Here is a 24,346-nt window from a genome sequence, read left to right as displayed (position 1 = left end):
TTTATTTGCTTTTGCAATCTTGTTATGCTTTGTATATCGACATCATTTTTGGCTCCATTACAGAAGACCACACAAAGAGTCTGACTTCCTACAGAGAAGACCATCAGAAACCACAAAGAGCCGCCAAGTGCCTGACAATGTCTCTGACACTGATCCTTGTCTGACTGCACAGCAGCTCCTAGACAGACCTGTCTAGAACAATTCCTTTGCCTGTGCACACAAATGTATGGCTTATGTTGAGAATTTCAAAACCAGAATTAAGCATATGCTGCACGTCTAAATCCATTGGGCTGCTTTGAAAATTATAGTATTTACACTAGAGTGGGAGGTGCTAAAGCATTTCTTTTGATACTATGGAATCCACCTGATAGGTTTTTTTTGAACAGCTAGGTATTCTAAAAGTACTAAAGACTTGTAGTGGCAGCTTGAAAAATTAAATCTTTCTCATCGTGATGCTTCCAAGTAGAGAAAATAAATGTTAAAACACTATTTTAAGAACAGTTTAAAGACTTGCCTGCTTGCACTGCCCAAAGCTGTGACCTATATGGAACAGAATGAAGTAAATTTCACCTTTTGTGTGGTATTATTTCAACTTTTGTGCAGTAACCATGGGAGAGGGGGAAAGAGCGCCTGATACATATTAAGAAGAAAGAACAGTTAAGTCAGTGTCAGAGATGTGCCAACAAATACAACATGCACATTTCAGTCTTGGATGAGGAGAATAACATTTATTTCTCCATACCATGCTCCATTTACCCTAAGGACCACTGTCCTACTTAGGGCTCTAAGGCATGGCAGGCAGCCCCTTGATCTAACAAATGCAATGCAGTTCACAAGTGTGAGCTGGGTCAAGATGAACAAATGCAAGAACGGGATAGTGCAGAACAATGGATGAAAGAGTAGGGAGCCTGACCTTAGAGCAATAATAACACAGCAATAAACCTGGCCATTATTTCCAGCCTGTGTCAGGAGCAATGGGAGGCCTTAGACAAAATAGTTTGATCTGTGCTTGGATGACGCTGAGCAGAACAGCATTTCAAGCTATTGTGCTGAATAAGAACCTGCAGCGGGGAAGGTGTCTGAGGGTATAGGACTTAGCCATACTTTTCATTTTAAGTATAGCCAAGTCCTAAGTTCATAGCTAAGTATAGCTATAAGACCAGAGAGAATCCATTTCAAAGGTACCTGTTGAATGATTGTCCACACTGCTAGCCGCATGTCAAACTGAAATAATGGTACCCCTTTTATAAGGCTGTACTGTACAAGGGAAAAAAATAAATTTGAAGTTAATTTTTCTGCTCTGGTATTCTCATTTTAATATGTGTAGGAGCTATTTTAATCCACTGTAGCCTAAAGAAATACTGTTAGTTGTCAATAATTGGGTAATTGAACTGCAATTTAAATTGCAGAATTACTTTTGTTTCACTGTGATATTAAATTCTCAATTTATAAGAAACATGAAGATTTATAAAAAGCAGGGTTGATGAGTAATTAAATGCAACTCAAAATGAGAAGAAATACACTTATAGAAATGTTTTATCGTAGAGAAGATAGACTTTGCTTTCTGACTTCATAGTTTTACAAACATTGCAGTAACAGGTGATAACAAGTGCTGTTGAAGAACCCTTTCTCATGTTCAGCTTTTATTTCACTGACATCAGTAGAACTAGTCATGTATTCAGAAGCAAGCAGATGGTTAAGCGCTTTGTAGAACTGGGCTTAAATTTCACCATCAAGTAGGGCACGTCACCTTCATACAGTCCATCATATTAAATGTTAGAAACGTTGCACTGCAGTTTCCCATTTTCCTTGTTTATGACAAATCTATAAAATAAAAAGCTAGACTACCTGATAGAATTAAAACAATTAAGTGAAAACTTGTCAATTTTCACACAAACACAAAAGCTGTTGTTTTTCTCAAGGGTGCATAGGAATACGTATGTACATGTAGAAGTGTGCCAGTCTGCTGGGGGGTGTGGAGAGGCATGCAAGAATGTGTACATGTTCTTGCTCATAAGATTGCTGATCTGGTTTCACGCCAAAGTAAATTCCCCACCAGTTCAAGTGCTCTTCTAGCTGATAGAGATGATGTGCCCACAGCAGCTTTCTTCTCTGCACAGAAGTGGTGTTGCTTTTAATGAAACAGTCTTTTCCTAACAGCTATGGAGGAGAAGTTGTAGCTTTATTTTTTATTTTTATTTTTTTTAGTTATGGACCTTTTTTTGGGGGAAAGGAGGAAATAAAGGAGAGGGGAAGGCGGGGAAGAGAGCATAAATAATTGGAGCTCTTGCCTTCTGGTTGCTCAGTGAAACAGGGCTGCCCAAGTCAGCTCAGGTAAATTTGTAGCTGACCATTAAGAACTCTGTTTTCACATTTAGTTTTACTGGGATTGGCAGTAAAATAGTGTCAGGATTAACTCTGAAATCAGAGAATCATAGGTCTCACAGCTATTGGGCTGGATGGCCACTTTCCAAGCAAATAAAAGGAGACAAGAGTGGCAACATGATGTTCCTCTCTTTTATAAAAGGACTGAAAGAAATTGCAGCCCCTCATTTTAAAGGACAAAAGCAAGGTGAATGAGGACAGTACGAAAAGAAGACTCCACAGAAAGGAATCCCATAGAATATAAGACAGTACCTGCTACATTCAAAGAAGTCAAAGAATGTGAAAGGTTAGTTTTGGATGGAAGAGCTTATTAGAAAACACTTCTTTGCCTTTTCCTGATTTCTAAGGTAATCTTCAAGGCTGTGATATGTGTCCCCTAGTTCCCTCTCATGCTCCAATATATAAGCCAAATGCAGATTAAGACAAATTTGGGAGTGAGTGAACTTTGGCAACAAAAACTCTGTGGATACTTGATCTCTTGTGGAGCTGTGCCAGGATCCAGTTGCCAAAACAGAGTTTTACCAGGATTTCTATTTGTGATGTCTTATAAAAAACACACAGTTATCAAGGTCCTGGAAATAACATATGATGTTCATCTAAAATAACCAATAATTGACACTTATGGAAAATATCCAGAATATGAAAGTGTCTTGGATGCAAATTTGTTAATTGCAAGGCTAAGTTTCTTAAATATTTGCACCTTCTTTGCTGTTAATGTTAAGACTATCCTGGGCATGCAGACTGCCAGTATTTGGCAGACTCTGTAATCATTTAACCCTAGCTACAGCCTCTTTTCCAAGATGAAGAAAAAAGGTTTTTAGAACTACCCAGGCTGAAGAATACAAATGATACAGCTTTAAAAATAAAACCTACAATTCTTTCTTGCAAAAGCCTGTGCAGAAACTCCAATTAACAGCTTCATATGAGAGTCCAGTACTACAGGGGAATGTGAATTCATGTAATCAATGAGGGTGTTGGAAAAAGTAATCAGTGAAGAAAGCAAGGAATGTGATGTTAAGGAATATACAGGGATTTGGAGATATGAAAGCCACGAATGAATGTAAAAGATAATCAGCTAATTAATAAGAAGGCATGATTATTTTGAAACAAAGCCAAGATAAATTAAATAGTTGAAGAATCTTTTTTTTTTTCTTGACACAGTTACACAATGAAAAACCATCATGTGAAATCAGCTACAAAAGCAGGAAAAGAACTCAAAACTTGGAATGCATCCAGAAAGGATTAAAGTAGTTTCGTGAAACAAAGAAAGTACTCTATGTAAGGTAAAAATGCAGCTGAACAAATAGTTTAATATGCAATAATGAATTTGGCGAAGGTGTTTTCTTTCTGTCCGTTGTATGGATAGGACTTTTTCAAGGTCTTTTAAAAAATGTATTCTTTCCTTCACATGTACAGATCAAGATATTTTGCTTAATTATAATTGGTCAAGTCAATTGCATGGGCATTTTGGTATGTAATTAAATGCATGATGTCTCATAAAGTTCAGAAGTGTAAAAATGGCAAGGAAATGACAACGTTGAAATTCTCCAGCTCTGCTTTTTGCAGACACTCCTATGACTAAATCTCCCTTTCTTTGGAGGATTGCATGATTTTGTTTAATAAAAACTCAAAGTTGCTGCATGAATGTAAGGTGGAACAATGGAAGGGGAACCGATACCTCGTCCCATACCTCTTCAATACTTTGCTGAAGAGTGAACTTCAAGCTATTTAAAGACCTAGTGGATGAGATCCACTGGAACTCTGTCCTCAGGGACACAGGAGCTGAGCAGAGCTGGCAACTCTTTAAGGATGGTTTCCTTAGAGCACAAGAACTCTCCACCCCCCCCCCCGGGTAAAAAGTGGGCAGCAAGGGAAGTGAACCAGCATGGGTGGGAAAGGACATGCTGGTCAGACTGAGGTGCAAGAAGGAAATGCAGAGGCAGGGAAGGCAGGGACATGTGGCCTGGGAATAGTACAAGTATGCTGCCTGGGTGTGCAGGATGGGGGCAGGAAAGCCTCTACTCTGCCCTTGTGTGGCTCCACTTGGAGCACTGCATCCAGGTCTGGGGCCCCCAGCACAAGAAGGATGTGGGGCTGTTAGAACAGGTCCAGAGGAAGGCTACAAAGTTCATGAGAGGGTTGGAGCACCTCTCCGATGAAGAAAAGCTGAGAGCTGGAGATGTTCAGCCTGGAGAAGGTTCCGGGGTGACCTCATTGCAGATTTTCTGTACTTAAAGGAGGCTTACAAAAAGATGGAGAGCCACTTTTTGCTCAGGCAGACAATGACAGGAAAAGGGGAATGGTTTTAAACTACAAAAGGAGAGATTTAGATTAGAGGTTAGGAGGAAATTTTTCACTCAGAGGGTGAGGCCCTGGCACAGGTTACCCAGAGAAGCTTCAAGGCAAGGCTGGATGGGGCTTTGGGCAACCTGGGCTGGTGGGAGGTGTCCCTGCCCATGGCAGGGGAGCTGGAACCAGATGATCTCTAAGGTCCCTTCCAACCCAAGCCATTCTATGATTATGACCTTGTGACAATTACAACACTCAAAATCTCAAGAGAAAAATAGCTCATGTCCTGGCAATGAAGAGCTCTCCTAGCTCACTGAAAGAAGTCAGCAGAAAGCTCACTTAGTGCAGGAAATTATATTGATTTCACCTCTCTTTGGACATCCACAGTGCAGAAATCCACACTGGACTAGTTCTCCAGATTCCCTCAGGAGACAAAGGGGAGAAAAAGCCAGTTATAAAGACTGATGCATTTCATCTTAAGGTAGCCATCTAAGGTACATATGGTGACCCTACCCTAGTAGCACCTATTTTAAAATTCCTTTAACTATTAAGGGATCCCAACTAACTACTTCAGTTGCCCTTTTCAAGCTATAAGAAGCAGCAGCTACTTGCTCCCAGGTGGTCTGGGTCCCCATCTGTAAATTCCTGCTTGTCTCCATTGACTCCAGAGGGTCCCTGCATGGTTTGGCTCAGGCAACTAAGGTAAGTCTTTTAGGTTAGACAGAATACCTTGACCTTGACATAATCACGAGAGGCTTACAAAGAATTAAGAATAAAAGATAGCTGGGTAGCACCAGAGAGGAAAAGTTCCTTGATGAAACACTTTCTTTACTAGCACGTAGGCTGACTCATGCATTTATCTGAGAACTCAGCAGCTGTAGCTCAGGCAAGCTTACAAAAACTGCACTCAGCCACAGTCAAAAAAACTTAACTGGTAAAACCTTTTGAGTTGTTTGCAGAGAATCTGTGAACAAAGAACCCAGCTTTGTCAGATAGACTACTCATAAACATACAGCTTTGAAGCCCTTGCCTTTAATAAGATTCTAATAAATTGTCCTACCCTCTAAACACTTTTCTTGATAGTGTTGGCACTGTATGTCAACACTCAGCCAGATGCTGAAATGATGCCACCTAAGGCCAATTAACTAGTTGACAAAGCTTCTTTTTTTTTTTTACTGCTTTCTGTGTGTTTGTTTTTTTATGTTGTTGTTTTAGTAACTGCACTGTTTGCTTTTGAAGATCATTTACTCAAATATTTCTATAGAAAAAAAAAAAACAAATACAATTATCAAGTTAACAGTCCTGTTTAAGATATTTCAAGCACTCTAAAAGTGGCAAAAGAGAACCTTAATAACATTTTTTGGAAACAAATAGCCCTGCCTGCACGGAGAAGCTTCTGAGAGCTTTTGAGGACAATTCAGCTGCTTGTTTAGTTCAGGACAGCAGCCAGCCTTTTAACTTTTTTAACCTGCTTTCCAGACAACCACTCTGGCCAGGAGAGCCTTTTCACAGCAGTTCAAAGATGAACCACCATGGAGGGCAAGCAAAGGTGTGTGTTTGGAGCCATCTGCCTGGGCTGCTTTGGTTGCTGCTGCAGCCTTGCCCCAGGCCTAGGATGTCCCTGTGCGTGATGGGCAGCAATGGAGCGTGACAGCTGGAGAACATGAAACAACGGGAGAGGATCTAGTAGGACTTGCAGAAGAAAGAGGGAAGAGGATGTTCCCAGCCTTGGAAGGATGGCATGAACTCAAACAAGCACTGAATGCATTTCAGGCAGGCTGTGGCAGCAGCACCTAGGTGGGTAGGCAGGGCATGGCGTGCCTACAGCCACGCCTGAGTTGTTCAAGCCCTTGCTGCCAGATCTGCAATTTTCATTTACTTTATTAGCAAATAAAAGCATCACGAAACTCAAAGGTGAACCCAAATGGTCGGTATGCACACCAAGCCATGTCTGTGGGATGCTCCTTAGCATAAATGATCACCCAGCAGAAAAAATAATAAAAATAAAAAGAGAGCTGAAGCAGGACACACACAACATAAAAAGTAATATCTCACAAAAAGGAGTAGGACATAAAATATTCTTGAGCACTAATCACCCAGGCTGAGCCCTGGCTGCCCAAGTACACTGTATCCCCTCAAAGGAAGAGGTTTTTCCTTGATGTAGTTCAACTTAAAAATTGGAGCTCATCTTAAATGTAATGTCTTCATCCTTTCAGGTTAATAAGGTAAGTGCATAATATCATTTCTTACATCTGATGGTAGGGGAGTGGCAGCTGGAGGTAAGATTAAATTTCCTAGGGCACCTAAAATGGCATGAGTCATCTACGTTTAGACAAATGAATCTCACTCTAGATAAGCATTTTGCTGTTCAGGCATTTAGGTATTGGTCTTGTGTTGCTGTTTTACCAGATGCCAACCAAGGCTGGATTTTGTGAATTAAACTGAACATGTCCTGTCCTCTCCAACACTTTCTGTGGGATTTAGCTACCTCCACACCCATCACAACTGAGATAAGCATGCAACAACTGAGCAGCCTCTGCATATGCGTCTAGGGAAATTGATGGCCTAAAATGAAGTCTCTTACTGAGTTTAGACATTCAAAGCCAATTATAATGTAAACACACATATACACCCATGTTGTCCTTTAAAAAACATGTGCAAGTCCAGAAGTTTTCTTTACGTAGTTGAAGTTTTGCAAAATATGCATTCCTTTGCAAATATCTGGTGCAGTCTTACTTTAAGGCAGGTCCCCTCACTTTAATGGATTTCCTGCTTAAAAAAAAAAAACAAAAAAACAAACAAAAAAAAAACAACTCATTTTTCAGCTGTTATTCTTCTGTGGTACATTTAGGAATGAAAACAAACCAAGGCATTAGTACCTCGAGCTTGGCAAGCTCGGCAAAATTGAATGTGTGTTATATGATATGCTTATGAAGATGGTTGTTTTGGGGAAATTGATTGCGAATTCCTTTTGCAGACCACAGGATTGTGCACACCCCTCAGACAGCAGCTGTGTACTGCTGAGCCTGACATGCCACATCAGTGCTGTCCTGCATGGGCTCACAGGTGACTCTGGGGTGTAAATAATGCAGCATAACAATAACAGTTTGCACAGTGACGAGAGATTACAATTGCAGTCCTTCCTCAGACATTTGGTAGAAGAAAAAGGCAGTCACTTAGCATGTGTGCTGGTAGTTTATAACTCCAGTCTCTACCTAAGGCAACGGTAATTAGACAAAAGACTTTCACCCAGTCACTGATTATGTTGGTTTTAAACACGAACATCTTTCTTCTCACCCTATTTACTAATATTGCCTTCCTTCTACGAGTTACCACCTGAAAAACGTCACTAGAGGACTTCTCTGGCTCATAGTCTCATGGTTTGGTGGGAACTCAGCTCCACCCAGGATACAAACTGGGATGCCAAGGTGGAGCATTGCCTCCAGACAGGTCCCACCTAATGTTGGGGAGCTGGGAGTCACAAGCAGAGGTGCACAACAGAGACCCAGGAACAACATGACCTCAACCTTCCTGCAACAAAATTTGCCAGAGTTCGTTTGTCAAAGTCCTGATTTATCACTGTGTTGTTTTTTTTTTCCATGTTGGCAAAAACAGATTGCTTCAGATGAGCAGACAGCAGGTCCTTCTACAGGTGTACCAGTCTATTTAGAGGTTACTCCCCATCCTCATTAGCAAAACAGCTCATCCATTGAACATGATTTAATCAACAAATGGGGTTGTCTTTGGCACAGCATCTTCAACTGAAGAATGAGTCCTCTTTTTAGAGATCGAGTTGTACAAAAGCTTTCATTTGGTTGAAAAAAAAAAATTAGACCAATTAAATACACAAATGTTTAAGTAAACCATTTGGACGTAGTTCACTTAATAAAAAACAAATATCCAGTTTTAAAGAGAGCAGCAAACCTCTGGGCATTTCACAATGTCAGCTCAGGTTTTCTAGAAGAGAATAACCTAATCCACTTACATGTAAATGAAAGGCATGGTTATTTTTCCTGCAGCCTTTTTAAATATTGCTTTGGAATTTACACAGAGATGTGTGTTTGATGGGGGCGGAGGACAAGGGTCCCCTCTTCACAATCTGGGCTATCTCAGCACTATTTGGAGAGCCTATTAGTCTAATGCCTTTTCAGAGTGCCTGAAGACACAGAGAAGCATTTCTTATCTAGCACACCCACTACGGATTAGGCTTTTTATGGGTTCTTAGCATTGCTATTTATTTCTTCTATCTAGTTATGAGCATATAACAGACTTTTTTTGTCATGTTTTGTTAAAGCCATTTTCATTTAATTGCTAATTTTGGAATATTTCTGGTTAGCATTACATTTCAGGTATCACAATTCAGCTGCTTCTCAACTGAGTCCTTGCAGTCCCTCCTCTGCACCTGCCTCTTGCCCTTCTCATTCTCCTGTGATGTAGATGCAGCTCCTGGTTTTTCTTTTCTACATCCAATGTCAACCTTTGTCTTTTTTTCATCTTATCTTTTGCAGGTCCCCAGAAAATCTTACTAGCTGCTGAAGCCCTATCTTTGCTGGCTCTGTGATCAAATCTGGTAAGCTTTGACTTTTACTAACACCCGTGCTCTCCAAGGCTCCCTTCATCCATGCTGCACCAGCTGCTCTGCCATCCTTGAAGAGGAGGCTGAAGCTGTCTCGTGTTCAGCATCCCTCTGCTTTGAGCATAACCACATGCACCAAATCAGGCTTCTGTTGCTAGCACCCCTGGCAGAAGGACAAGTGGGACCAGCACTCCCATTGCCACCATTTACCCCATCAGCAAGTCAGCCCAGAGTTCACAGCAGCTCCTAAGGGAAGGTTTTGAATGCAGTGCATGTATGCGTGGTTCTTGAGGCAACTCGTTTCACAGACTCGGGAATAGAAAGCATATCATTGTGGCTTAATCAAATTAAATATTCAAATGAAAGCAATAATTACTAAAATTTGTCTTGAGAGTTGGTGAGATTAAGTCTTTGAAACACCATTTTTGGTCTGCAGGCTATAATGAGTAAACCAATCTCTAATGATGCAGAAACTACTAGAGGGTTTGGGTTATCATTAACCAAAACATATTTATCAAGTGAGATGAGCATCATGGCTATTAAACAGACTTTGGACAGTACGACTTCTTCACAAATGACCTTGGTAACACAGCATCAACCAAGCACTGACATTACCTTAAAAAAAATCAAAGCCACACATCTAAATTTACTGCTGGTGTATGTGGAAAAGAAATGTTTTAGTGGCAGAGCTTCCTAGTGAAAATCACTACAGCAGATTTCAGCTCTCATTATAATCTGTTAATGAATGTGTTAACATGCAATTCCTGCAGATCAGCATTGACACCAAGTCTAGGCATGCAGAGCACATGCCTTACACGGGTCCAGAATAAAATAGGCATACACACGTTCACAGTTAATACAGTACGTCCCCTGCTTATATTCCGTATGTGTACCTAGAAGGAAAGCTGAAATCTTTCACATGGGTTTCTTCACTGCCTTTAATGGCAAAATGATTTAATTTAGGCAAACAAATGACTCAAGAAGCAGGTGTTGAAGGTGGTCTCAGAGAGTGCTTTGATTGAGAGCACAACTGTGTTTAGGGTTATAGTTTGTAGCTGTCTAAGTACTGTCCTCAAGGAGTTCACACTGGTGTGAGACCCACATCCTCATGGGTTTTCAGATAAAGAACTTGGAGAGGTAACCCTTTTCTGCACTCTGAGGAGAGTGGTGAGTGAAGCCTGGGAAGGGGCAGGCTGTCAGGAGGTACAAGCAGGTGTCATGGGAGCAAATTTTGCAAACTTTGTTGAAAAGAAAATTAAATATTAATAGCTCAAAAGGATATTGAAGTTCAGAATAACAAGGTAAAGGTACTAGGGCACATAACACATTCCCTGAGCAATACCATTAAGTAGATGCTGGTACCATCAGCAGTGGCAGCGGTATAGGTAGATGTTGTTGCTGGTAATGAGAATTTCTGGTCCCATGCCAGAACAAATGCACTGCAATACACCACACGAATAGTGTAAGGGAGGGTGACCTGAAGCATCTCTTCCAAATATATATATATATGTATATATATATATGTTGGAAGGGGCCTTGAAGATCATCTAGATCATCTAGATCATCTAGTTCCACCAGACAAGAAACATCTCTGAATTGGAAACAAAACCCCTTGCTCTTGAAGCCTGGCCAAAATATCAGGACTAAATTAAAAGACAATGCAACAGGTTTGCATTTAAGCCCAGGAGAACATTTCTGTCCACTGTTCTTTGCACTGTGATTACTGCCAGGCTTCCATGAGCTGTCCACACAAAGCTATGGAAAGAGTTTCTGACAGGAACTGTAAGCAGGGTCTCAAACTGAGAGACGTGTGTATGCCTTCCTGGGAGCTGGAGCTCAGTGTGCAGAGGGCTGGGATGATCAGTTTCTCTTGCTTCTGCAAGATGATTGCAGATCCCTCTCCTCCTTGAGTGACACAGGACCAAAGAGTACTTATAGAGCAGGATAGCAGCATCTGCATCCACCCTTCTCACTAAAAAAGGACTTGCATGTTCATTCAGTCGGATCCTGATCACATTGCTTAATCCTTAGCTCCCTGCTGGGCCTCTGTTTTCTATCACCCCAATGAGCTCTCTACAAGATGCTCACCCCATGCTGTGTGGGTGTGAGCCCAGCTCCACCGCATCCTTGGCTCTCATTTAGCTCAGTGCAGACATCACCAGTAAGACCAGTTGCTTATTGCAGAAAAGGCTGTCATAGGGAGCAAATGTTATTTACCAGCTTTCTGAGGTTGTGAGTAACCAAAACCATACTCCTACGCTTAGTTTAGAAGCCCATAAGCATGCCAGACTGCAAAGATAGTTAACTGCTCTTATTGTGAATTACCTCAACCCATTGACATATCTCTGATCTGTCCCTGTCCTGATTTCTAGGGATGTTAACTCACCGATTGCAAGACTATTAAATCTGATGTCTTAAATATAAATATATGTACATACATTTCTTCATTTATTTTATAATATTCTGCTGGAAAAGTTTCCCAGGAAGCCTTAAGTCCCCTGCCTTAGCACCACGTCAGAAACATGCAATATGAATACCCTACAGCACACAACTGGGCTGTTCCTCCAAGACTGCACTCGTCTCTTTTGCTTTCATGGACAAGAAACAGAAGAGTATAATGTCCCTGAGATGCTCTGGTAATGACTTACCCAATTCAAACTGGTTGGAAAGGTTACCACAGGTTTGTCTGACTTCTTCACTGTCCCAGCCAAGAGGATAGAGAGCACAACCAGAGCCAATCAACAAACCTACAAGAGAACAGAAAATAGAAGTTTACACAAGCTGCCCCTTGGGAATCTTAGATTTAAAACAAAATGCACAAACACACAAACAAACAAAAACCACTCTTTTTGTCCTGAGAACAGTAGGAAATCATTTGGGCTTGTACTGCTTCAATTTGCTACATGGTTTTACAGCTGGTTGGTGTGCTGGAGGCAGACTTGGCTATTCAGCATCAGATGCCAACCTCAGCTTCTGTCTGAGAGCTTTTAAACTCCCCTTGTCTCTGCAGAACTGTTGCATACACAGCTTGGAAAACTCAACACGGGGTTAAACAGAAGCTGTGTTAATCACAGCATTTACAAGCTGATTGCTTCTGATTAATTAAAACAACAATCAACCAGAGTTTATCATGGTTCCAACAGGAGAAAGTGAACTGACACTTGTGCTAATCCCTCGTTGTTTTCCTTTATTTTTCACCCCTTCAAAAGTCAAGGAAGAGTCATTTCATGTCACCTGATCAATTCATACTGCAGGTACAAGCTGCACGAAGTTTTCTCACATCATTTCAGCAAAACAACCGAGCTCTTGAGCCATTCTACCTATTATTGCGCTCAGCTTAGCATTCGCAGTATGCTTTGCTTTCGCCAGTCCTCATGCTGCCCAGAACAGATGTGCTTCAGCTAAGTCTTTTCCTTCACCAGATCTTGCTGGGAATCACTCAACAGGACATGATTATTTCGTAGAAGTGGCATTTTTATCGTATTGCATTCTCAGCTGTCACTGCAGCAGCTGCCAAAAAGCAGGTGTAGCTGGCAAAGATCTTTCTGTTATTTTATTTTATTTTTTTTTAACAAGGACAGCCTAAAGAGAATAGTTGAATGTGTACTAAATCATTTAATTTTACCTCCTTTGTGTCAGATCTTATAAGACTGGAAGTGAGTCACTATGTAGATAACAGCTTGGGTACACCTCATACTTTGCAGGATGAAGAGGCAGACAGTTCCTCAGAAAGTTCAGAGCGTGGGTTTTCAGTAGTGCCTTTTACCTGTTAGGTAGGCTGGGACAGGGTTTCAAGCCCTACAACCACAGCTGTCTGGCTTTGAGCAAGTTCCTCAAGCTCACACCACCTCACTTTTCCTCTCTTGGCAATAGGAATAGAGACAATGTGCTCCCTGGCAGAGCTATTCTGGTGGTATGCTCCTAGTGCAGCAAAGCCCTGGATGTGGTGACAGAGGCCCTGGGGATGTCACACCAGTCTCACAGGAGTCCTGAGGGTGATTCTGACTCAGGGCCTGGACGTATGCAAATTTCTACAGTCTCTATCCTGCTGATATCTACATTTTTCATTTTGCTGATGCTCCAGTAAGATATAGAAATCACCTTATTATTTTCTTGACTCACTTAAAGACATAAAGAAGCTCTGTCCCATCTTTCTCCTGATGTTTGATGCTCTTAGCACCTTAGCTGTTAGCAGAGGAACTCAGCAGCTCCTCCAGGCCTACCCACCCCTGGTCAGGCCCAATATTAGAACTTCCCCCTATAAATTCAAATTTCTTCCTGCTACTCAAGTCTACTTCCTTTCTTCACTGCCTCTGCCTGCTCCTCTCTCCATATCTATGTGATATAATAGAAAAGAAATCCTGGAGGCAGGCCCCTCACGGATGGTGCATTGACCCACAGCTGTACAGGCAGAAAAGCAATTAAGGGCACATGAATGCTAGACATTTTCAGAACTTCACCTGACCTGGATATGGTTGCTTTTCATGTCCTCACTAGCAGCATTCACAGTATCATCTGATTTTTTTTTTCCCCTGGGGCTGCAGAGCTGACAGCAGCTGGTAGGATCCATGTAAACGAGAGTACCTTACACTTAAATTCTCTGAAAGGATGTTTCCCAGACAAGAGAACTTCAGCCAAAACTGAGTCTATATTTGTCAACGACAGCTTAAGATTCTTGCAAAAAAAAAAAAAAAGACTGATTCTCACATGAGCTGTTAAAGCAAGAAGGGCACTGTGAAACAATTAGAGTATGGAGTGGGGCAGGACCCTGTGGGGCAAGGAGAAACTTCACCATTGGTGATAAGGAAGGCTGGGGAAGGGAGGATGAGCACCCAGGTACCAGAGACAGTCTCACAGGGTGATGGAGCCCTGGCCAGCCCTATTGCCTGGTTTCAATCAGCTTGGGTCCCAGCCCTCACAAATGCTTAAAGGGCTGCATTGCGAGGAGTAGGGAGGTGGGTGCAGGGGTAGGAGGGCAGGCGGAGCAGCAGCCAGCCCTTCTGCACAAATAGGTCCTGGGAAAGCCTTCTGGCCCACTCTTCCAGGAGAGCACAACAGCAGCACTGCAGGCAAGTGAAAGGACTATTAGCATGACAATGCTGCCCCTCCAAACCCAGAACAAGCTCTTGCTCAGCACTTGCCAATTACTCTCCTCAGGTGGCAATAGTCTCTGGTGCACACTGCATTCACAGAGGGCTGTTTGTTTTCAGCTCCCTTTGAGTTTTGTTGCAGCAATAGTTTGTTGCTTGTTGGTTGTTTATTTCATTTATTTATTTATTTATTTCCCCACGAATATTAATCACAACGTTTTCCTCTGCCACCCTCCAGAGCACATCCTCTTCCAAACACCTCGTACCAATTCACTCCGCCTGCCCTCAATGCTAAATTAGATACAGAGGCTGCAGGCCCTGGCTACCAAACCTCAGCCAGGCCTCTTCACCCCCGTTTCATACCCTCTGTCCCTTTTCTGTACGTACATCTCTGTAAATTCAAAGCCCAGTTTCAGTCAAAATAAATTTTAGGGGTCAGGCTGTGCCAGTTTTAAAACCTATGGGTTCTTAAAGTACCTCATGAGAGTGTCTGGACTTGAATTAAAATCTAGCCTCTCCTTTGGTCTAAAATAAAATTATTATTGATTTATAAGAATAATTACTATTAGAAATAATCCTAGATTTCCTTGTTTCTTTCACAAAACCAGGAAACTCTTATGTACTCTACAGAGTAACAGCCTCGAATGTAAGCCTTGCTTAGGCACAGACATAATGTCTAGCCCTGTTCTCTGATCAAGTCATTTAAATCTCAAAAAATTAAATTAGGGGATGGTTGAGAATGTACTAGGAGAATAGAATCAGGATCTTTTTTATACTAAAACCCCAGAGATACAGTTAAAAATACATTAGTAGTCCAATATACTGTAATGTTAAGTTGCTCCAAAGACATAACTTCATTCCCATGTGGGTGCTTATCCTGAAAGCCAGCCCATTTTGTTTAATAACCAGAGTAATTACTGTCTAATAACCCACTGCCTCACCACTACCTGTGCCTCCCAGAAACGAATAAACCCAATACAGACAAAATAGTGTGCTGCGTCAGAAAAACTCTCTATAAATGGGACAACTGCTTCTTCAGTTGAGAATGAAATTTGGCAGGGCTGAGTTTCTTTCATGGAGCACAATGCCAATTTCGCCATGGACCCCTCTACCAAGAACCCATTTCTGAATGACCAAGGACAGCAGGAGCAGAGCACGAAACACCATACCCAAGAGACTCTAAGGTCCAAGTAGGATTAGCATCTCTGTGGTGTGGTCCCCAGGTGCAAGGGGCAGCATGGTTACATGCTAAGGTCGAGGTAGAAAGCCATGGGCAAACACACGCTCCTTTTAGCAACCACAAAAGCTGCCAGAGGCCGAGGGGGCTGCCAGGAGCAGAGTGACACGTTGCCATTGGGCAAAAAGGCTTGCATCTGGTTTTGTTACAGGTACCAAGTGGCCACAACTCCTAAAGCTGCCATTTTGACATCTCTTGTGATATCACAAGATATCACAAGATATCACAAGATATGTGTGATATTCCGTTGTTTTGATTCACCTTCAAACGTTTCCTGCAGTGGCACTGGTAGGCTGGTATGGATCTAAACCTATTGACAAAGCAGTTATGTTCCTGGTTCTTCTAACAGACAAGGTGAGGGCCAACTCATGGACCTACCTTCTGTGCATTTCCACTGAGACTTAGAGCCCACCAGTCATTAGACTTTAAAATTTCACAAGTTTTGCCTTCTACCCTGTGGTACATATATATGCATGATTGCGTGTGTGTGATGGGACAGAATCTGTCCCATTGCTTTCAGCAGGATTCTGCATGACTGCAACAGGGCTAGTACCACCACCCTTATTTTATGCATTAAGTCTGGGGTGTGCCTCAAAGCCCATGATGTTAACAGGACTTGGACAAAAGCCCTCAGCCCCTCCTCCCCTTCCAGTCAATCCATTCATGCTTGTAAGCAACTCAGTGTGTGGAACAGATCCTGGGAAAGCAAAAAGACTGCACACTATTACCTCTAATAATTCATACATGTGCTCTCATCCTATCTGTTTAATCACAGAGAACACAGATTCCATGGAATAGCTGCAACCTTTGGTTAAGTAAATTAAATAGAAAGGCCACAGAACTAACAGAAAAAAAAATTAAGCTAATTTTGCTGTTTCAATAGAGAAAGGTGGCTGGTTTAGCTCAAGAGTCACATCCCAGCCAGCCCTACAGTTAAGGTATTTAGCTAGCTATTCTACCCAGGGCACCACACCCATCTTTACAGCTGCTTAAAATGCTTAGGATGCCTATAACATTCCTTGAGAAAAGGAAAAAAAACACCCATAGTGCTGTAATTACCATCATCTGTCATCTTCCATTATCCGCTACAGTCATTAAAAGAAATAGAAAGGGGAAGCAAATGTGCAGGTCCCTAAATGGCTGCTTCAAAAAGGGGCTGAAGCTTTGAGGTGCTGATTGCTGGGATGGGGCCAGCAGGCAGCAGAGGTGCTGGTGGCACATGGCTGCTCTTTGGGATGCTGCACCATGTGCCAGTGGAGGTGTTGGCACTGTCCCAGACCACCTCTCCTGGAGCAGTTCTGCATTCAGCAGTGAAAAGGGCTTCTTGCTCTGTGCTGAGCCTGAGGGACCATGAAACACTGCTGTTGTAAGTGTCATGACTTAAACACAGCCAACTTTGGCTACACAAAGCTGGAATTAAGAGCCTGGCTTCAATGTTTAAGAGTCCCATCTAGCCACTTGGTTCTTTTTATAGTCCATGCAGGGAGGTGGATATTTCCAAAAAGCGAGCTAAAACCAGCCTATGTGCTAGGTGAAGAGCTGCCCAGACCTTCTCAACACAAAACACTGGACCTGCTTTTAGAAACCCTGAGCCAGTGGTTTCCCCCACGGCAGCTGTTGTGAACCTGCAGCTGTGCGAGCCCTGCCACCCCTCCTGGCTGACTGCACTGACCTTATATAAGCAGCACACCACAACTCCCTGCATCTGCAGCATCCCCAGGTCCTACAAGTTGTGACACTACAAACCAGGGGAGGAGACACCTCAGTGATAAACTATTCAGAGTGATCCTCATCCAACCCACTGCCCTCTTGCTGCAAATGTAACACACGGTTGTACTTTAGCAACCCTTAGTATCTGAAAGATGATCTTGTTTGTCCGGAGGTGTGATTGAAAATAATTGCATCTAGCAGGTTCTGCACACAGCTGATGCTGCTGAGCAGGGGGTGGTAGGGAAGGGGCAGGAATTTTATCAGTGGTTTGGCACAGATGGAGGTTTCATCTTTGAAGTGATAAAGGCGTGATTTGTGGCGTGTAGCAATCCGCTTCCTCCAAGAGGTAAATACCAACCACTATTAATAACCCCAGGAACAGCAGTTCTCAAACAATAGCTAGAGAAGGATTAATAAAACGAGAGACATAACCAGATTTTCTTACATCACTGGGCTCAGTAAGGCCAACAGTGATCAGGAAAAGCCAATGCACAAAACCTGAAGGTTGCAATTCCCTGCAGTGGGCAGTCCTCAGCCTGCTTCTGTGGCTTGAACAGGAGCCCCCACCCAACAATGTGCTTCAATAACCCTTGTAGTCATCACCATAAATTAATTGTCTGTAATTTTCATAACAGTACATAGCTAGAAAGTCTTGGTTTACAGGCTCAGCTCTTCCCCTCTCTTGTTGAAGTCATAGTGTGTCCAGTTGTTTCATGGCTCTTTTCTTTTTTGTGCTAGCCCATTTGATCATTGCATCACCAAAATCTGTTAAAATAAAGCCAAACCTTTCCCAGTGTCCTTCCTTCTCCCTTGAATAGGATAAACCTAAGTGCATGATTCAGACAAATCTGATGGGAAAACCCATCAGTTTGATCAATAAAGAGAGGTCGTGATGGCAGTAAGTGGGGCACTTAGCATTGGACTTAGCCTCCAAGTCTTGCTGCTAGAAAATGCATTTTCAAATGGGAACAGAACCAATAATAGTTTTCCTTTATTCTGGCCTTTTTAAGTGTCTGCAAAGCTTTTTGCATGGACACTGGAAACTATATTCCTCTTTGTACATCCCAGCTAGAGTTATACCCTACCAACACAGCCAGAGGGACTGCCTAGGCACCAGGAGGACCTCTGTGGGCAGCAGGTAAGGACGGTCTGCCTGGCTGTGGCCTCCTGGGAAGCCTTCTGCACCTGGAAGGAGCCCAAGACCACTGGGAAAACACACTGAATTTGCACCTAGAAACAAAGAAAAGGAATGGATCAAGCATGATCCGTGCACTGCTGAGAGAAAATAACAGAACTGAAAGCTGCCTGTTGTGTGGTTTCTTTCTAGTGGGGAAAAAAAAAAATCTTTAAAATATGTTCCTCCTTTCTTTCCCCTTCTCTCCTACTTTCTCCCCTTTCTCTGACCAAAAAGAAACCTTGGATTTTTTTTTTCTTTTTTTTTTTCCTCTAGGCATCTCTAATGACTGCCGCTCATATCTGACAGATATTCAAGCCATCTGGAGAAGCTGTCAGACAATAATTTGGAAGTCATCCCTTTCAAGACCATTTTAATGATGATTTTTCCTTTCACATCTTTTCTCTATTAAGCTGGTCTGAATCTTCAAGGATGATAGAAAGTTTTCACACTCCCATCTGTCACTTGAAGGTATAGTAATATCTACAAGCAAAGCAAAACCAGTTTTAGATGAGGCACAGACTTTGACTCTCTGGTTCTCGTGATTTAAAAACTCTTCTCAGCATTTACCTGCTTTAAAAGTGAGCCTGCAGTGTACACATAAAATTTAGCTGGCACATGAAGAACGTCTGCTGCTTTGAGATGTACTTTAGCGTTTGAAAGGGATTGGTTAAAAACCATGATGTGAAGTACTTCATTTTCCCTCTTTAAGGTCACACTCCTACTGCTTCTCCTGACATCATCCCTCTGTCCTTTTTTTTCTTTTCTGTTGCCCCATTAGAGAAAAGTAATTATGTCGGTCCCTTCCACTACTGCTCAGTATGTTCTCCAGGAAATCCAGGCACGCTCTTGACCTGGGCTTTTAGCAAGTTTAAGCATGGGATCTAAACTTTGGGCAGCAGTTCTCTGCCAAATCAGTAGTCACTGTACATAGGGCATATAACTGGTTCCTTGGGACTGAACGGAAAATGTGTATGTTGAGAGAGGTACAATTGCATAGTATGTGAATAAACTCAATAAGGGAATCACTTGTCTGAGTGCAAAACAGGACGAAACATAAGAACAACAACAGAAATCCCCGAGAACAGAATCCTACAGCAGGCATTGCAGCTGCCTGCCAGCAAGGAGCTGTGGTGCTAACCAGGGGCACCACCGATCTGATCAAAGGTGGTGGGCTCGTTACTACAGAGGTGCTTCAGGCTTGGAGGGGGAAATCCTCACCCAGAGATGCTGTGCTACCCACCAGGTAGAAGAGTAATGGCCTTGTCTGTTTTATTTGTCCCTAGGAGGTTTTAAAACAATGCTGAAGGCTTCAGAAAATAAGAGTCAGGGATGGGAAAAACCCAAAGGAAATGGAGAAGTGGGAAGAGTAGAGAAATCACAGACCTGTTAATAAACAGAAGTGAATTAGTAAGACCAGTTTGATAAAAGCACGAGTGGCAGCACTGTGACAGCTGATGCCACGGAAAGGAAAGATCCAGCTCTGTTTTCAAAGCCATTCCAAACTGGTGTTGGTGCGGGGAGATCCAGGAGGCTGCACCTCCCACCACTTCCAACCACTGAAAATCACCCCTGGAAGAACTTGTAGTTGGATTTTATAAAGCAGCAGGACTCGTATCCCACAGCCTACACGGGTTGGTACTAGATAATAGAATACCCTAGAGTTTAATCCTATTTTATGTATGCAGTAGGAGGAGTAATATGATTTTTGAGAACTAGTTGAATTACAACATCTGCTAGATGGATGTTTCACTGAAAACCCCTTTATTACTATTTATTATACAGCACCATTCACATTCAGAGGGATTTAGAGAGATCCAAGAAGACAGGCACATGCTTGTGCAATTTACATCTTATTGTTTATGGTTAAGTGAGGCTAAGGCAGACCCCAGACTCACAGTGGAGGCTATCTAGAGGTCACACCAATCAATTAGAGAATGAATATTCACCAAAGCACGGACTACAGACTGAGTCCCTTACTATCAGATCACACAGTCCTTATACTTCCATTCTCTCAGACAACAAAGATGCAAGTGTTTGGTACCAAGTAGGATGTCCTTGGCTATTGTCTATGGCTATTGTCCATGGCCATTTCTCCTGGCCAATGAGTGCTGGGTGTGGGCCATTGGATATAAGAGATTCTGGCATCACAAGGTTTTCTCCTGTGGGCTTCATGCAATGTGTGCTGGTTATGTCCCCGTGGATGAGGTAAGCGGAGGATTAGCAAGACTGAATGCTCCAGTGTTTAGCCATGAGGCACAGCATGAAGCAGTTTGGATAAACCCAGATTTGGCTGCTTTTGTCAAAGGGAACACCTGGAGGTATGAAAGTGATTATTGTGGTCACGATTCAGGACTGGTCCTGCTTTAAGCAGAAGGTTGAACCATAAGACCTCCTGATAACCCTTTCAACCTCTAAGACTTTAGGAATCTGTTTTTCCATCATTCAGACACCTCAGCATAAGGCAGTGGGGGCTCAAGTCAAGTGTTTGTATAGGACTACTGGCATTTGAGTGTGGTATCCTACCTGGAAACTAACTCCTGCTCCAAAAGAGGCTTTCCTTTCAAAGTGCCTTACATGGCACAGGACATGTTAAGCCTATAAAGATGCCTCTGAAGAGACAAATTAATTTAGACCCTTATTATTATAAGCAGTGGAGTCTGAAAAGCTGTATTTCTCATCCTAAAGAATACATACAGGTAGGTCTATGTTTAGGACACATTGAAGTCTGCTTAACTAAGCCAGCAAAGATATTCACAGGGGACAGAAAGACAGGACACAGGGCCAGTTGGGGAAGCCAGACCCTCCTGGACTGGCAGATGGAGGTCGGATAGCCAAGGGCATCTCGAATTGTAATAGACACATAGGTCAGCCGCCGAATTATGCTCCACCAGCAGTACTGACTCAGAGTGGGATTTGGCTGCCCAAACACAGCACCTTTCACCAGTTCCAGCACTGTTCAGGATCTCACTTGGCCTCCAGATACCTGTTTAGGGAAATACAAGTCTCCCCGAAGTCCTCTCACATACCTGCCAGCCCATGCAGAGAGGACTTGCAGACCCTAGAGTATCTCCAACAGCACAAAGCATCAAGATTTAGGCTAATGAGTTTCACCCTAGATATCTATTGATCTTAATGTAAACTTAGAAACCTACTTCAAGGGAAAATATCTGTATTGTAAACACCTTCAAAAAAACATGTATGAATCTGTAATTAAATCACGCCCAAAGTTACCTACGCTTTATTTTGAGCCTTATCTTCTATCTTTCTGCCCTCATTCTGCCCTGAAGATGCAAATGCCTCAATTCCTGTCACAAACCCTGCCTTCCTTTACGGGAAATGACCTGAATGTTAGGGGAGAACAGGCGATTAAAGGAAAAACTGCCTTGTTCCCGAGTGGAAACCTGTATGCTATATCTTAAAACTATTTCTATGGAAACAAGTTGCTGCTTCAAAATGACCCTGACCTGTCTCAATTGCCACCACCAAGCTAGACCACTCAGGACTTGCTTTGGCAAGTCTCTTCACAGTTCCCCACAGTCTGATGATTATAAAAATAAATAAATAAACAAAATATTAAAAAAAAAAAAAAAAAAGATTGACACCTCTTGTTCTGGAAAGGGTGTGACCTGTTCCTGCTAAAGGCAGAGTGAAGCTGCAAAGTGGAACTGAAATGCCTGAAGAACTCCCTTGACTGTCAGCTCATTTTGTTTGGCAAACCATGATCACTGCTTGTACATTATGAGCTTTATGGAAAAAAAAAATATATATGCCTGAGAGTTATCACATGCCATCAGACTTCTTTATGTGACAACCCATCTGTATGCTCACCCCATCATTTTGTGGCTCGGAATCAAATGCTTGACAGTTCAAAGAGTCTAAAGCAGCATATGGCATATGACATAGTGTATTTAAATAGAAATCACTCCATTAGAAACACAAGGATGCCTACTGTAATTAATAAAGAGTAATTTAATAATTATCTTCTCAAACTACATAATTCTCCATGTAGCCATTGTAGTGAAGGGGATATTCTTTTTCATTAATATGAATTTTGATAGCACCTGGTCGCTAGATAAAACCAGCCAGAAGCTTTGCAGAAATGCCAGGCTCTAAGGATTTCCTAGCACATGAACGGATCTCATGGAGGACCACGAGGAGAGAAATAAGGAAAGATAGTCCATGTCAGTGAATACGCCTAGGGTGACAAAAAAGATAAATGGGCAGGCGTTGCCACATCTTTTGAATGCAAACTAAGCAGTCTAAGATTGTTTGTAAGCACGAGGAAAAGTCTGCAGCAGAAATTCAGCCCAACTCTCCTGAGCACCACCACTTCAGTGATGTCGCCTCTAGCTTACCCCAGCATTTGGAAATAATCAGACATGGATTAAACCCCACAGAATTGCTTTTCCATGTTTATTAGGTTAGTAATCTGTGAAGAAGAATAGTTTGTAGATGCTGGATAACGCAACAAAGCTGTCCAGACAATTACTTCACTTTGGTGGCAGATCCCCAGAATGAGAGGGGAACTGGAACCAAGGCAAAGCATATATCCAGTATGGATACACATACCACGTCTGCTCCCCATCAGTGTCTTGAGGACACTTTTCTATAAAAGACAATTAGTAAGATAAACTACTATAATGCTGTAAAAGTCACTGGCAAACACAGCTGAGACCCACTTTTTCCTTTCCACTATTTTCAGTGGTGATTCACAGGCTTTAGCCTCTACTCTGCTAAAACGTACACACCAGCTTAGTTGACACACAGGCCCATAGTCATCAAACACATATCTCAGAGAGCGTACAGCTCTCTGATGGATGTCATAGACAACTGAAGTGTTATGAAATACCTGGAAATCGGTGAAGGAGAGGGCAGTTTAATGTATTGTTTGCTACTGCAGCTGCAACACTTTTTAACAGCTGTTTAAAATACTTTCCACATCCATGAGGCTACATGCAGAGCATGCAGTTAAGCACATGAATTAATGTATGCATGAACAGAGGTGTACTCAATGCAATTTGCCTTTGTGCTGAAATTATAGTGTAAAATTAAAATAAACAGAGTCCAATCTAAGCAATAACAGACTTCATGTGAAATGAGTCATTCCTATGGCTTCCCCAGTTAAACTGAAAACAACTATAGACCCATTCCCAGCTACTTTGTTTTCAGAAAGAGGAATAACAAGGTTCAGCACACCTCCAATGGGAACTGTATAGCACTCAAAATGCCCTTTGCATACTGTCAATTTTCCCCCCAACTATTTTTACATGCTCTAAAGTTCGTTTCATATGACATACCCAAGAAAGTGATTTTTTTATTATTATTTTTTAAAAACAAATTAAAACCACAAAATTTTCTATGCCTACTTTCCAAAGGTGTTCAAACTCAGCAACTGAACCAATTTGCAGAGGAAAAAATGCTCTATCAAGTCAGTTTCCCTCAAATAGGTCCCATTTTTCAGTTTGTCATAAAGTGTGATAAATCATAATTTTGGAGAGGAGCTGTAGTTTGTTACAAATATATTGCACATCTGTAGTTCAGAAACATATGGTGCTGCCACTTATCCTCTCCAGAGAGAATCCATATGGACAAACTTATCAAAATCCCAAGCATACTTAACTCTTTCTAATCTAACTGGATATGCTTCTTCCATGATGGGTTCAAGAGTCCACCTCTGATCTCATTTTGAAATCTTCTCGTCACCCACCTGTGGCTTATCCCAAAGCAATAGAATGTCTCAGCACCCTCCAGCTCCTCATGTTGAGAGGATTTTGCTTTCTGTCTTTCTCTTGTATCATTTAGGAAATTCTTTTATACACAGAGCATACTTAAACACACACACATACAAAAATATCTTGGAAACGGGTTGGAATTGTCCTATC

The 24,346-nt window shown here is 42.1% G+C and overlaps 1 protein-coding gene across 1 annotated transcript in view; it reads right to left on the bottom strand.

The window, feature by feature from the left end:
• LHFPL6 (LHFPL tetraspan subfamily member 6) overlaps positions 1 to 24,346 on the bottom strand; it is a 137,231-nt gene that overhangs the window by 3,267 nt on the left and 109,618 nt on the right. The window contains exon 3 of the mRNA XM_027470840.3: positions 11,899 to 11,997. Within this exon, the coding sequence (XP_027326641.1) occupies positions 11,899 to 11,997 (99 nt within the window). The remainder of the gene's footprint in view (positions 1 to 11,898; positions 11,998 to 24,346) is intronic.

This window comes from Anas platyrhynchos, chromosome 1 (assembly GCF_047663525.1).
Source record: "Anas platyrhynchos isolate ZD024472 breed Pekin duck chromosome 1, IASCAAS_PekinDuck_T2T, whole genome shotgun sequence".
Classification (NCBI taxonomy): domain Eukaryota; kingdom Metazoa; phylum Chordata; class Aves; order Anseriformes; family Anatidae; genus Anas; species Anas platyrhynchos.
This window is presented reverse-complemented; position numbering and strand designations above follow the sequence as displayed.